Source organism: Bactrocera neohumeralis, chromosome 4, assembly GCF_024586455.1.
Source record: "Bactrocera neohumeralis isolate Rockhampton chromosome 4, APGP_CSIRO_Bneo_wtdbg2-racon-allhic-juicebox.fasta_v2, whole genome shotgun sequence".
Lineage (NCBI taxonomy): Eukaryota > Metazoa > Arthropoda > Insecta > Diptera > Tephritidae > Bactrocera > Bactrocera neohumeralis.
This window is the reverse complement of record NC_065921.1, coordinates 28,642,741-28,658,752: the sequence shown is the minus strand read 5'-3', so window position 1 is coordinate 28,658,752 and position 16,012 is coordinate 28,642,741. Positions and strand designations below refer to the sequence as shown.

Genomic DNA, 16,012 nt, shown 5'->3' with positions numbered 1-16,012 from the left:
ACGATCTCACAATTATTAATGAGCGGAAGTAGCGCGTTCAAATAGCGAAGCAAAATGCAAGCCGAATACAGTTTTTTCAAATCTATACAGACGTTAGATCCCGATAAGTATAAATAGGTCGTGTCGAAACACCCTTTAATCATCGTTCCCCAGATAGTTGGGACTACGAAATCGAAATGGAACCAGATCGCCAAAGCTATTTGGGGAATGTTAGGTTAGGTTAATCTGGTAGTCCAATATGCCACGCATAGACCTGTTTGAACATTTGCAATAACAGATGAAGTTCACTTGCTTAGTCCTAGAGGAGTAGTCATCGTTTAGGATGCCTGATCTTGATGCGATTGTTAACAGACTCTACGGCTTCACTGTCGATACCTCCTCCAGAGTATCATACTGTGGGAACCCCAGTTACTTACAGCGTAGTCTTGGCAGTGCAGGACAAGTGCACAAGAGATGCTCCATTGTTTACCTGGTGCCCTGCTCTAGGCATTTCCTGCAGTCTTCTCGTCAGCCCCATCTAAGGAATGTAATTTTGGAAATTTTCGGTTGATATTAGGGCTGATAACTTCCATATAAATTTTAAAATTTTAGGCTCGGGAGCTCTTTGTTCGAACAATTTTATCCCCACGGCACAATATATCAATTGCCCAAGTTATACCTCATATTAATGTCATCTATTTACCAAACTTCATTAAAGAGACTCTCTTTTTCGTCTAATGATATTTAAGTTCCTGCGATTGCTCAGAAGGAAATCACTATACGTACGAGTTGAAAGCATTACCATCCGAGGAAAGTCTGTCGAAACCAGAAAAGGAGTTACGACGTGGGAAGAGTTGTACTGCTTTTGAAAAACATCCATACCCTCGAATACCAGGTTTCACTGTATGACAATTATGGGTTAGATTCCAAAGATTCAATACAATTAAGATTGTTTTTTTTATAGACATTCGAGGGAGTTCCCATAACGACTTAGCCTCAGCAAGATAAATTTGCAATGATGTGGTACAATTTCATAGACGATTACTGACAAAATTTTCCGAATAGGACGCGTAATTTGGTTTTAACCGCGAGTGGCAGAGATTGTCTCCTTGGATTTTAGCAAATTGGAAAAAGAGCAACATTGGTCATTTCGATTCTCAGCTTTGGAAAGGAATTCGCGGTATGGAATTAAAGAGTGCTTAGCGACCGTCGCAATTTGATTTAGGGTTTGAGTTTCAACGTCGGTTTTTGATGACCCATACTCATAATACTACATAACTGATAAAAGTTCTCGATCTCGTTTTGGTAGATCGCCATTTGAAGGTAGCTGAGATAGTAGAGAGATCTAAAATGACTGCGTGGGTTATATCCCGCATGAAATATTGGACATAAGAAAGCTGTCAGCGAGATAGTTTTATGGTGGTGCTGATTCGACTGACACTAAATTTTGAAAAAAAACGGCCCATTTGGCAAAGAAAAAGTACGCTCCCCCCATGACTACACACTGGTTCAAACCACCATTGTAACCAGGGCCACATCAGTCGAATCAGGCTACGAACTAATCCACCGTATTCTTCATATTTGACTTTGAGCTACGTTTTTGTTTGCAAAACATTGCCGAAGATATAATTTAAAGGCCTCCAAAAACGTACTTTTACTCAGACGGGTTAAAGAAGTTGGAGCACCGCTTGGTCAAGTATGTTGAGCTAAAAGGAGACTATGTTGTGAAATATGTAAATACTGATTTTTCGAAACTCTTCGTTTTTCTTTTGTGGGCTAAATATCAATCGACCACAACACCTCTGGGAGTCTAAATAGTGAACGAAGGGGACAAACAGTCGTCGCACTCGTGACTTGGCTCAGCCTTGAAATACAACGCGGAAGGAAGAGGAAGACCTTCACTTCGTTGGAAAAACCAGGTGGAGAAGGATCTGGCTACACTTGAAGTTTCCAATTGGCGGCAAACAACGAAAAGGAAGAACGCGCTGCTGTAAACTCGGCTATAACCGCGTAAGCGGTGTCTACGCCAATAAAGAAAAAGAAGAAGGCTAAATAATTATTGGAACCTCCTCGTATATGCGAATCAAATGTATCTACATTTAGTTGAAAAAGCTCTTCATTTTTTATGTGAAACCGGCTCTTCATTTCCAAGCACGATTTGCATAATTTAGCTGTTTATTTATTTACTCACTCATTGAGGTTTTGTTTACATACATACATACACCTTCGCTGCACACTTAAATATTCATGAGGTTGATGGAAAATTTGCAGACATGTCTGTTGACTTCGGCCAATGAGTTAAATATCAAGTGTTGTGTGAGTATGAGGGTACGAGTATGTTTTGCGAATCGTACAAACACTGCAACAGCAATTTGAAGATGAGCAGCTTAATTGAGCAATAGTGAGAAACAAAACCAAAATAAATACATAAATATGTTTGAACTAAAGAAAAATGATTATCTTAGTATTAGACATGTTTTACTAGATCTTCGTTTGTTGTTTTTTTATTGTCGATGTCTCGTTTTCAAATCATGTGACTTCGGAAGTGGCATCCCAGCAAACACAACGATTGCATTTTATCAAATAATATAATTTTACGCTTTTAACGGTTTACTGGTTTAGTCAACTCGGCACGATTAAGGATTCTTACTCGTATAAGAGGTACGCTCGGAAACTACCGACCTTTGTCTTTTTTAATGTATAAATTGGGGTCGAACCCATATGTTATGATAAAAAACGAGTGTCACAAAACAAAAATGAAACAATCGGAACACGTACCTACTATTTTGATACTACATAGCCTCTGTTCTCAGAATATAGAGATAGTATAGATAGTGTCTTTATAAAACGGAGCATTCGAGATGAACTCTGTGACACTTTGTGGCATAGAAGGCTATAAATAAGCAATACGAGATTTATAACCAAATCAACACAGATCTCTCTCTTCGATTGCATCCCTGATAACTTAGACAACTGCGCCAAGGATTAGAGCGGGATCTTTTTCGGTCACATACTTCGAGAGATACATATGTATGTGGGTGGGACAGAGTCGCTGGAGAAGTGGCGTAGTAGGTGAGATTCACAGATGGTTCGAAGCTTAAGGGAAGATTGTAGGGGATTGTAGATTGTTCAGACTGCCAGACCACTGTAATATCTTTCGAGTAGAACTGATAGTCACCAAGGCAAAGAAGGATGTATTTCTCCGAAGTGCTGCCTCTTTTAGGGTGGTATGCATCCATTCCGAAAGCAAAGCTGCTACATAGGCCTTAAAATCGCTGACTGTGAACTCAAAGCTAGTCAAGGAATGCATGACCACACTAACAGTAACATTAAGCTGCATCATTATTATACTTTTCTGGCTGCCAGGACACTGTGAAATCGTTGGAAATCGTAAAGACGATGAGCTTGCAAGAAAATGCACACATAAACAATTTCCAACAGGATGGGAACGAGGAGGCGTTCTCCAGTCTTCTTGCATTCTCGCGAGCTCAGTAACCACCACTCGTGGGGCCTTCTGAAAATTATAGCATAAGTTCTTGGCTTCATAAGGTGGGATCTATAGATATCCGCAAACTACTGCAGACACTACTTGAAAACTTAGAGGACCAAAGTAGTTTTCAAAACACTGACCATTCTCAATCTTTACTGGGTACACTTAATTTTATACCGGCATACTTACATGTCACTGTGCCCTTTAACTTGACACATTATAACGTTAAGCTTTGAAAGCTCTTGGCTTGCGCTTGAATTTAAGTACACAGCGCTTTTGTTTGTTCAACAGGTGCGATCGTGAACAGTGGGCTGTTTTATTACGAAAATGAAACAATAATTACCTGGTAATTTGTGCAACTGAACCAAACAGTAAATATTTGTTTTGGAATGAAACGCAAATATAGGTTTCCATTCATAATTGCAAGTTGTTCGGTAGTTATTGTGAGTGGCTGATTACGAGCATTGTAGGCGGCAAAGTTCGACAAGTGCTTCGTTTTTATTTTTCCGACGTAATTAGTTACAAAGATACGTTAACTAATGACAATTGAGTTTAAATTTCAATTTGTTGTTTTTGCCACTCGAGTAATATGAAAGCGGTTGAGTTAGGCAGGAACCACTGCCACTTCCACAAAACGACAGTGTAAAAATGGATGAAATCGGATGATAACCCCGCTGAATCCCCATATAACGGTGCTGTTAAAAATCGCAATTAATCAATAACTAAATATGTCAGAGACATTCAATTTTACCCGCGAGATGGTATGAGAGGGCTTTAATGGAGCCGGAATATGTTGACCCCAGTATGTATAGTTAACTTTTGATCGAAAATATCGGTCAATGTGTGAGATATATAATTGAAATGCAGAGAAAATGCTTTCCTGACACTGGTAGGTCAGTGTGTTACAAGTGGGTTGAATGGGGTCAATACTTCCTTTAGCCCCCATATACCTAAATAAAGATTTTCGAACTTTATACCGCTTTTATCGGTCAATATGTGCGTTATATTAACAAAATTGCATTTTTTTCTTATAACGGTGCATATTTGTGCTTAGAATGAATAAAATTGGGTGAAAACTCGCCTTAGACCTAGTATACGAGTTTTCGAGAGAAAGGTTCTGCGAAATATTTATGGTCCTTTGCGCATTGGCCGCGGTAAATATCGCATTCGATGGAACGATGAGCTGTACGAGATATACGAAGACATTGACATAGCGAAAAGAAGAAATGACTGGCGCGCTGTTGTTAGCTCGACTATAATCGCGTAAGCGGTGTCTACGCCAATTAAGAAGGAGAAGAAAAATTAGGTTATGTTAAGAGAAGAAAAGAATTTTCACTAAAAATCTCTAAGTGGAGAACTCACTGGCAATTAGTAGAGATAATGGTTTAGTTAGGTTAAGAGGTCGATACTGGCAGGGCATCACTTGGATAGCTGATGAATTCCTTTATAAAAGATCTAAGACCCATACGAATCGACGAAGCGCTTTGAGCCATCTTTTAGGCAGCCAATGTCAGTTCTTTGTTCGCCGAAGGTAAGCCTGCCGAGATAAAAAAAACTAACAAATGCTGATCAAAGGAGAAGAAAGTGTCTGGATGTTACCAACTCATCCTTCTCCATACAACTTTGACAACTTGCGTCTGTCAAGATTTTTAGCCTTGCGACATGAATGCCTATTGGGCAATGTCCAGTAAGTATCCCTACGCTTGTGGCAAAATGGACTTTGCTAAAGGCTAAGGGCTAGTAATTCAGAAAACCTCTTGCATTCAACTCTAGCCCGAAAGGTTTTTGCAGTCGCAGGAGGAGATCATCAACCAGCGCCTGCCATGCGAGGTCCATTGGTAGAATACAAGATGCCAGTGGAGATCCAACCCGGTCCAATACCGATGTAAGCAGGGCCCCTCTGGCTAGCTAGTGAACTTTGAAATAGCCAGTGATTCCGAGGACCTTAAACCAATCTGATTATGAAGGCATGAAGACAGTCCTTTACTAGCTTTGAGCCCACAGTTAGCTAGCTCAGCGCCGGTATTGTCACTCTGCCGCCGGTGTGAATGTTCACCTCTCTAAAAAAAGGCTGTACTTGGTAGCAGTATATTTATCGCCAAGTTAATGGTAGCCACTTTCGTTTGAAAAACACTACAGTGTAGTAGCCCGATAGCCTAAAGTTCAGATTGACGGAGTGCTCCTTACAGAAAACTCCACCTCCAACCTTCCCTCCACATATCTCTCATCGGCTAAAGAACCACCCCGAGTGGACTCTGCGAGGCAAGTTATACAAGTTTTCTAGAATGCAGTTGGAGCAGCAGAGAATTTCGGTGTATCATTTTTCGGATCCCTTTATATACCCAGCTTCCCTGAGCCTTAGAGCACACTTCGTAGCAATGCACCTGCCGCCATACGGATGCTTTGTGTGAATGAGATTAAGGGATATAGTTAGTGTAGTCCGAATAGAACATATTGGCTTGACTACTGTTTCATAGAGCCAAATCACCACCTTTGGTGAGAGTTCCCACCTTTTCTCTATAGCTCCTCTACAAGAATATAAGGCAGCCGATGCCTTACTTACTCTCTCATCAATGTTTGGCCACCATGAAAGCTTTCTATCAAGGATGAGCTCTAGGTATTTCACCATAACTAGAGGTTGAAGATGCGAGCCTCCAAATGAAGAGTGTGATAATGGAAGTATCTATAAATATGTGTGATATTTTTTTTTATACAAATCACTTTGTAAGCAAACTTTTCTATAACTTTCTATTTTGTATTGACTTGACCTTTCCATCCATCAATTAATAGCCACGGCAATTAAACGACCAAATTTGCTACACCCGTATATAACTAGTAAATGTTTATATATTCACCTGATTTCTGACATATCCGAAACATTGTCATCCGTCATTTTTAAAAAGTTTTGAAAGCACTGGCTATTAATTGAATAGCTTTTTCCCACAGTTAACACCAAACAGTTTGAAACTGAAAACACAACTTACAACTATTGCAATAATTGACAACCTATTTATTTTGAGCAAAACCCATAACGTCTGACGCTATTAATATACGAAGTGTATATGTGTATTCGTAGAGTACGCACAAGTAGGGTGCAATTAGTGAAGAAGCTAACGAAGCTGCTATTAATTCTGTACAGACATACATATGCAAATATTTACCAAATTTTATAAATCAATTAAGCTTTTTTGATTACGCCGCCAGCAATTAAAATGACACATAAAAGTTAAGCATATGTAATTTATTGTGGGAAACCTATACGAGAGACTCTTCCGGTTTGTCGAGTTTAATCTAAAAAAACAACGATTAGTAAAAGTAATTATTTATTTTCTCACATTGTAGATAAATTAAATTTTTATTGAAAACAGCTCATAAATCAACGCCTCTTAATTAATCAGACCAAAAGCATGTTCTATAAAATTAAATGCTTTTCAATTCTCACGAAAAACAAATTTGTAAATAACAGGAATGATTTCATGTGCGGTTCGGGTTTATTGGAAGCATTTGGGAGTGTTTAGCCAAATTATCTAAATATTTATAAATATATAATATTAATAAAATATTGTTAAACTAGATTTCCTAATATAAAAATTTGGAAAATACAAGTAGTACATTATTATTCCACAAACTCGAGTTTAAGGCCTTGTGTTGATGAATAAAAGCCCAGTTTCATTTACGTTAGGTTTAAGTTAGAAAATCTAACCTCTTTTTAAAAGGTGATCAATTTCGAGGTTCCTTACTTTTTAAAGAAAAAACACAGAAACTTCGAATTTAATGGGGAATGTTTATAATCATTCGAAAGAACATTCTTTGGCATTTATTTTTTGAAGATTATCTCTTTCAAATGTTGGCCGCGGCTACGTCTCAGATGGTCCATCCGTTGAGTCCAATTTTCGATGACTCGTTCGAGCATTTCGACTGGTAACTGGCGAATGTCAGGCGTACACTGGACTTTTGCTCCAAGCCCAGAATCGAAGCAGTATTGTCCACATAGACTTTACATATCCCCACAGTATAAAGTCTAATGGTGTAATATCACATGATCTTGGTGACCAATTGGCCGGCCCAAAACGTGAAATTAACTGCTCACCGAAGTGTTCTCTCAATAAATCCATTGTTTGATGTGATGTGTGGGAAATGGCGCCGTTTTGTTGAAACCAAATGTCGCTTCATTTTCAGGCAACAAATTGTCAGTTATCACGGCGCGATAACTGTCGCCATTGAATGTTACGTTCTCAACGGCATCATTTTTAAGAAATATGGACCGATGATTCCACCGGCATTATTTCTAAGAATCGATGATTCCACTGGCATTATTTTTAAGAAATATGGACCCATGATTCCACCGGCCCACAAACCACACCAAACCGTTGTTTTTTCTGGACGAAAAGTAGCCTTGAATCGCTACAGGTTGGGAAGGTAGAGCGGCTTCAGTTCTTGCACAAGCTAAGTATATTTCGTATGTTTTCAATTTAAGATCTCGACGTAAAATGCGTCGTTCCATACGTCATTCCGAGTTGCTACGAACCGCGCTGAATCGACTCTCTACGGTCTTCGTGTACACTCTCTACTACAGCTGCTATATTTTCTTCACTGCGTGCTGGACGTGGTCTATTCGGTCGAATATAATCCAATAATGAATGCTGGGTCTCAAGATGGGTGATGGTGTTGCGAATAGTACGCTCAGTAGGCCATGTTGACCATAAGTTGAGCGAAACGTGCGAAACACCTTTTTTTACAGAAGAATAAATTTCATAATAAAGTTGAACGATTTGTGAACGTTGTTGTGTGGGGCAAGTCTTTCCATGATGAAATTCCAAACAATACTGAAAAAAATAACATGACAGCTTGACACGACTCACGCGTGATCTGTCAAAAAAAGACTATTAAATAAAGTATCTCTACTTGGAGCACCCGTTATCATTTTGAGTGAAGAAGAAGAAAAAAATGGATAAAAAGGGATTTCTGGTCGTGATAAAATATATATTTTTTGAAGGGAAAAAATATTGTTGAAGCAGAAACTTGACTTAATGACGAGTTTTGGGACACAAAAGATGCTGTTACCGACGAAAACATCAGAAAAGTTCACAGAATCGTTTTAGATAAACGTATAGTGAAATTGTTCGATATAACAAGCTCTCTAAAGATATCTACCGGAAAAAAGCAACAGTCGGCTGGCAAGGTTATGGCTTCTGTATGCGCTTGGAATAGTTTTTATTCACTACGTTGAAAGAGAAAGGACCATCGACAGCGGATAGTACATTACATAGTCTTATTACATCGTTTGAAAGAAGTGATGCTTCACGAAGACAATGCATGATCTCTTATACACTAATCAAGCATACTGTTCAGTAATAAAAATACAGTAAATCTCCCGTAGGATTGCCACCTTTAAAGACTAAAAAACATCAAAATGTAAATTAACCTTCTTTAGTGGCACTTTCGAACGGAAATGTTTTCCAATAGAGTTACCATATTTTTTTATATTTACTTGGATTTATATATGTTTATATAAGATCGAGTAAACAGAAGAATACTGAGGAATAAAAAATATCTCTCATACTCTATGCAAATAATAATTTATGCGCAACAGAATTACTTTTCTGCGCATCCCATTAACACACCCATTTTACACATTCCATACACGACCCGAGCACATTTAGGAGGAACTAATATATAATTTATAGCATTAAACTTAATAGCAGTAATTATTTTTAATTTTGACATAATGACAGAGTATTTTTTAATGAAAACTTGTTTAACCTTTCAAAATGTCGATAATTACATTTCCACTGGTTTTTGTTGGTTTAATCACAACAAAGTACAGGAACTTTTCGTGATTGAGCAATTAAAGCAGCATTCTTTCAAACCCAAACATATTTTCTCGCAGTGTACTATATGCAAATAAGTCGCAAATATTTGCATATGTTCTTTGAACAAATGACTTCTGTTCTATTAGCAAACAATTACAAGTTAAACACGACTAGCAGAGCGTTCCGATAAGATGATATATTACAAATATATCAATTACACCTGTGTGTACATATGTACATATGGAAAGACCAGCATTGCAAAGCTATTAAGTTCGATTTACAATTAAATATTTCAATATTCAGGAATAAATTTTTATTTGAATAAAGAAAAATATATAATTTGTAGATTTTGTACCAATTATGTACACTAAGGGTTAATTTAGAAGTTCTGTCTTTCGAAAAGCTTCCAAAGCTTGCTATAAAGCTCGATTTATAAATAAAATCATCGATGTTGAAGGGTTTAAATTTAATTGCAATAAAGATAAAATATATATTGTCTTCATTTTGTATAAATTAAGCATAACAATTATTAATTTAAAATGGCTGTATTTCGAAAAGCTTCCAAGGCTTGCTATAAAGCTTGATTTATAAACAATACTCGTACTGAAGAGTTTAAGTTTAAGTTTAATTTGTATTTATAATACCAACTCAATACAACAAGGGTTAATTGAAAGCAATTATGAATACGAGAAGCCTCCAAAGCTTGCCATAAAGCTGGTTTTATAAACAACATTATCGACGTTGAGGAGTTTGAATATAATTCGAATAAAGAGAAAAGATATATTGTCCTCATTTTGTATCAATTAAGCATGTCAACGGTTATTTTAAGATTTTTTACTTTCAGAAGCTTCGAAAGCTTGGTGTAAAATTCGATTTGTAAATAAAATCATCGATATTAAGAACTTTAAGTTTAACTTGCATAAAGGGGAAAAAAGCTTTACAGATTTTATACCAGTTTAATATAACTAGGGTTCATTAGGAGCTTTTTCATCCGAAGATGCTATTAAGCTCCATTTAAAAAAAATATGCAGATATTTAGGGGTTTAAGTTTAATTTCAATAAATTTTAGAAATTAAACATAAAAAGCGTTAATTTAAAATGTTTAATTCAAATAACTACTAAAGCTCGATTTATTATCGATACTGAGGAATTAAAGTTTAATTTTCATAAAGAGGAAAAGAAAGCTTTATCGATTTTATACCAGTTCGACATACTTAGGGTTAATTAAAAGCTTTTTTCATTCGAAAAGCTTTCTAAGCTTGCTAATAAGCTCAATTCGAAATAAAATATATCGATATTTACGGGTTTAAGTTTAATTTCAATAAAGAGAAAATGTAAACTTTATAGATTTTGTGTCATTTTTTAATTTAGAAACTAAATATAATAAAGGTTAATTTAGAATTTTTAATTCGAAAAATTCGAAAAGCTTTAAAGCTTGCTATAAAACTCAACTTGCAAATAAACTAATCAATATTTAGGGGTTTAAGTTTAATTCGAATAAAGACAAAACATATATCTATTGATTTTGGATCAATTAGGCATACCAAGGGTTAATTTGAAACTTTGAAAATTATAAAAACTGCCAAAATTTACTAAATATTCTCGATATGTTTACAAATCACACAAGAATGCAGATGCTCTTAAATTCCAGAAAAAAACAAACATAATGAACCGTTAACACAAAAAATATTTTTGCAACTCTTGTTACACCCTGTAATATTACTCCCTTATATTAAAAACAAAACAAAAACTATTAAAAAATGCTTGTACTTGGAATGCCCCCTGTGTACACTTTAAATAAGTGTCTTAATTTGTTGTAAAGCAACCACAGTGCCATTAACGTTTTTTTTTTGTCGTTTGAGCAATGCATAAATAAATCATAAAATATTCAGAATATTCCGTATGCAAACAAAGTGAGAAAAAAGCCATAAACTTACCTGTCAAACGCCGTGCGGCACCGGTTCAACGTGTTTTCAAACATCATTTCTGAAATTGCAGCGCTTTTCCAGGTACTGGTACTAGTGTGTGCATGTAGTGTGCTCGTGTTGGGTGCGAGTACCAGTACTTACATATGTGTGTCTTATGTTTTGCGGTGTTGATGATTGCAGGTCGCTTATATTAGATGGCTGTATCGATGTTTGCGAATTTTCAAATTGCTGTCGAATTTTGTTGTTGTTGTTGTTTTTTTGTTTAATGTAATTAAATAATTTTAAGTTTATATTTTCATTGAGTGAAAATGAGTTCACTGCAAAAAAATTCAATTTTAGATTAAACAAAAATATTCAAAATTTTTACTGTGGTAACTTTATTTTTATTTATATTTTTATTTATCAATTGTTTAAGTAGTTTTATTTTGAATGTTAATTTATGTTTTATTTATTTTTTTATTTTGAATTTGTATTTACTTTTATTTTTTATTGTACACATAGATTTATAGTTTTATAGGCTCTATTTTCATATATTTTATTTTTAAAAAAATTATATGCTTTCTATTTCACGGAATAAATAAAAAGAATCTATTAAAATTTTAAATTAATAAATTAAAAAATATCTTTTAAAAATTAGAATGTGATAATCAGAAATATACAGCATCTACCAACAGGGTTAACGTGATTTTGAAAGCTCGTGGCGGCCACATATGTTTACGGATTTATGTCAAATTTTGTCAGTGTATTCATTAAGACTTGTCATTTCATCATGTACTGTTTTACTTTGGCGCAACGCTTGGAAATTGTCAAAAATTATTACGCAAATTCACGTTCTTCGAAAAATTCAAAAATTCACGCTCAAGGAAAAATAATTTTCTCATATGAGACCCATTTCTGTTTTAAACAAACAACAACAAACATAATTGTCTCTGTAGGGTTGAGCCATATCCACGTGTGGTTACATACCCAGAAACTGACCGTTTGATGTGGATAGCGGTATAGCGCCATCATAGTACCTTATTTCTTTCGAAATGAAGCAGTAACTGCCTTTTCCATCAATAGCGAGCCTTAAAGCACGTCAACATCGACTGTTTTTTCCGGAATTTGACGAAATCGACGCAGATGATCTCTATTTCCAACAAGACGGTGCGCCACCTCATGTTTCACGTTTAAACATGCACACAATGCGTTCAAAGTTTGGCGCCCATTAATTTGGAGAAATGACCCAGTCCAATGGCCGCCAACATCAAGCGATTTAACGCCTCTACGTTATTTTTTCTGAGTGTATGTTAAAACAAAGGTTTACGCCAATCTACCAGCAACGCTCGAGGAGCTCGAAGACAACATTCAGCGCGCTATAGTCGAAGTGCTGCACTGGGTCATGGCAAATTGACATAAACGGGTGGAGACACGCATACGAGGCCGCGTGGTCCAGTGCCTTAAAATCATTTGCATAACAAAGAAAACAGGACACATTTTGACCAAATTTGAGCCTTTTATTTCATTTTAACATCACGTGGTCTTATTAGTAGACCCTTTATATAAGAGATTAGTGTGAATTATTGCCCAAGGGATCAATGCAATCTACGAAGAAATTGTTCTGATCGGCCCACTACACAGCTATATGCTTGTCACACAAACAGACCGATCAAATTAAGGTTTTTTGTATGGAGTGTTTTGTAACGGGTGTTTTAATATACATGTGGTTTTCAATGAGGCAATATTTTTCCGATGTTAGCCTTTTTGACAGCTGTCATTTGATTTATACTCTTTTTTTGCCATTTCAGAATGAACAGACTTACACCGGAACATATGCTGACTTGTTCGGTGAATGGGGCCAAAACGAGATGGCCACCGATTCTAATTTTCACAAGAATATTTTGGTCAGCAATGAAACTTGCTTTTAGTTAAATAGGTACGTTAGTTAACGAAATTGTCGCATATGGAGTGATGATTATTCACAAGACAAAAAAGTCACTGTTTGGGATGCTTTATGCTCAGAGAGAATCATTGGTAAATATTTCTACCAAATTGAAGCCGTCCATAATGAAAAACTTTAGAGCAATGTTTAATAAATTTTTTTCGTGTCTGAATTGGAGGATGTTAATGCGGACGAACTTTGGTTCCATCTAAAAGGCACTACATGCTGTACATCCAACGGAAGAATCAATTTATTAAAGGAAATTTTTGGTGAGCACATTATATCGTTGTGGGAAGGCGATTAATTATACCCTGAACAGGGTAGTCATGAAGTTTGTCACGGAGTTTGTAACATCTAGACGAAAACTTCGGAGATTCTCCAAAATAAATGATAAGGGCGATGAGCCGAGTCGATTTAACCATGTCCGTCTGTCTGTATGTATATACGCGAACTAGTCCCTCAGTTTTCGAGATATCTCTCGGAAATTTTGCACACGTCCTTTTTTCCCCAAAAAGCTGTTCATTTGTCGGAACCGCCGATATCGGACCACTGTAGCATATCGCTGCCATACAAACTGAACGTTGGGAATCAAGTTCTTATATGGAAAACTTTTTTATTTGACGAGATATTTACTCTAAATTTGGCATGACTAATTTTCCAAGGCTTCGCTACAATATCCGAAGAAATTGTGCAGATCGGACGTACATAGCATACAGCTGCCATACAAACTGAACGATCCGAATCAAATCCTTGTATAGGAAACTTTTTTATTTTCCAAAGGTAGCGTGACAAAATTTAGCACAGATTATTACCACAATGTAATGCAATAATATCTCAAGGAAATTTTCACATCCGACCGAACAAAATCGAATTTCTTGTACAGAAACTCCTTTGTGAAGGGTATTCTAGCTGCGGGGCAGCCGAAGTTAACGTTTTTTTGTTTTTTTTTTTATTTTATACTGTTTTAACTTAAACAAAATATTTTTTTATTTTTTTTTACTTTTTTCATTATTATTATTATTTTAATTTAATTTAATTTAAATAATAATTGATTTTTTTGTAATATTTGTTATTTAATTTAATTTAAATAATAATTGATTTTTTTTAATATTTGTTATTTATTTATTTTTTTCAAGCTTAAATATTTTATTTTTCACCATTATTGTTTTTTACCGCTAATAAATAATTATAGTTTGTTTTATTTCTTTTTTTTGTAATTTTTTTGTAATTATTTATGTAATTATATTTTTTTTATTTTTTAGGATTTTTTTAAATTAATTTTTATTGATTTTTTTTTTATTTCTTTTTTTTTTAATTTTTATTCACTCCTAACCTCTAATCCTATTTTTACACTTCACTCGTTTGTTGTTTTTACGCCAGCATCAACAAATCACAGACCGATTCGTTCACAGCACAACCGTTAGTTCTGAATGCATATTCATTTCTGCAAAAATGGAGGTAAATAAATGAAAAGCGCGCGCCCAGCGGCCGATTAAGGCGTACATATCGACAAACATAAATATATACATACATACATATATACATACATATATGCATATATGTGGATATGAAGCGCCGTATTCGCGCAGTTGACATTAGATGCCATATCTGGCTGAAATATAATAATAAAAACAACAACAAAGCAACAATAATAGTTAAGTAGATAGACTAAGCTATAAATAACAGCAACATGACCATCATAATGTCTAATAAAATTGCTATATTAATTCCCACAGCCAATCCTCGCTTCAAAGTCGAACATCGTGCATACACATATAAATTTCTTCGATTCCGATATACATACATACATATGTATGTATGTGCATATGTGCCGCTTTATTTGTATGCCAGCAGTATTTTATTAGAGACTAGAGTTGTTCAAGCAACATTTTTTTTATTTTTATTTATACTTATGTATATTTAAGCGACACAATGAACACACGACACAAATTTTATTGATTTAATTTTGTTATTTTTTTTTTGATCTTTTTTATAATTTAGTTTTTCTTTTTATATACTTTTTATTTTTAAATTTTTTTTTTATTCTTTTTTATATTTTATTTTTATTTTTTATTTCACTGTTTTGTTTAACTTCAATTGTTTTTATTATTTCCTTCTCGTATTTGGTTTTATTTTTTTGATTGAAACTTCATTTTTGACTCTTGAGACACAACTAGTACGTAGCTCTCTCGCTCTCTTAAGCACTCCAGTCGCATTTTTTGCATTGTCTACTCACTCAAGCCGGTCTTTCAGCCGCGCATGTTTATATTTGTTATTGTTATCTTTTTTACGCCACTTTTATCAATTATTTTTGTTTTTATTTTGGTTTGCTTAAGACGCTCCGCATTCAAGCCACTGCTGCGGACTCGCATCAACAACTGCCAAGTCGTCTCACTGATTTGACTCACTTTTGGCAAATGCTGTTAAGAAAAGTACATACAACTCTACATACGTATATGCAATACATACATATATAAAGGGTGATCCATTTCGATGTTCCCTATAATTTAAAAAAAACACTGAGAAACTTCAAATTTAATAAGAGATGTTCATTATCATTCGAAAGATCATTCTCAGATGGTCCATCCGTTGAGTCCAATTTTCGATGACTCGTTCGAGCATTTCGTCTGTTAACTGACGCGTGATGTTTTGCTCCAAGGCCTGAATCGAAGCGGAATTGTCCGCATAGACTTTAGACTTTACATAACCCCACAGGAAGAAGTCTAACGATGCGGTAACACACGATCTTGGTGGCTAATCGACCGGCCCAAAACGTCAAATAATCTGCTCACCGAAGTGTTCTGTCAATAAATCCATTGATTGATGCGATGTGTGGGAAGTGGCGTCGTCTTGTTGAAACCAATCGCCGAGATCACGAGCT

At 35.5% G+C, this 16,012-nt stretch overlaps 1 protein-coding gene across 2 annotated transcripts in view; it reads right to left on the bottom strand.

The window, feature by feature from the left end:
* The window catches only part of LOC126755009 (aquaporin AQPAn.G-like), a 69,407-nt gene extending 58,126 nt beyond the window's left edge, over positions 1–11,281 (bottom strand). Inside the window, exon 1 of one of the 2 annotated variants that reach the window (XM_050467266.1) lies at positions 11,220–11,281. In XM_050467266.1, the coding sequence (XP_050323223.1) occupies positions 11,220–11,266 (47 nt within the window). In that variant the 5' untranslated portion in view covers positions 11,267–11,281. Of the gene's footprint in view, positions 1–6,324; positions 6,378–11,219 lie in introns of those variants that run through there. The other variant, XM_050467267.1, reaches the window with a different exon arrangement.
* Between the last annotated feature and the right edge of the window lie 4,731 nt (positions 11,282–16,012).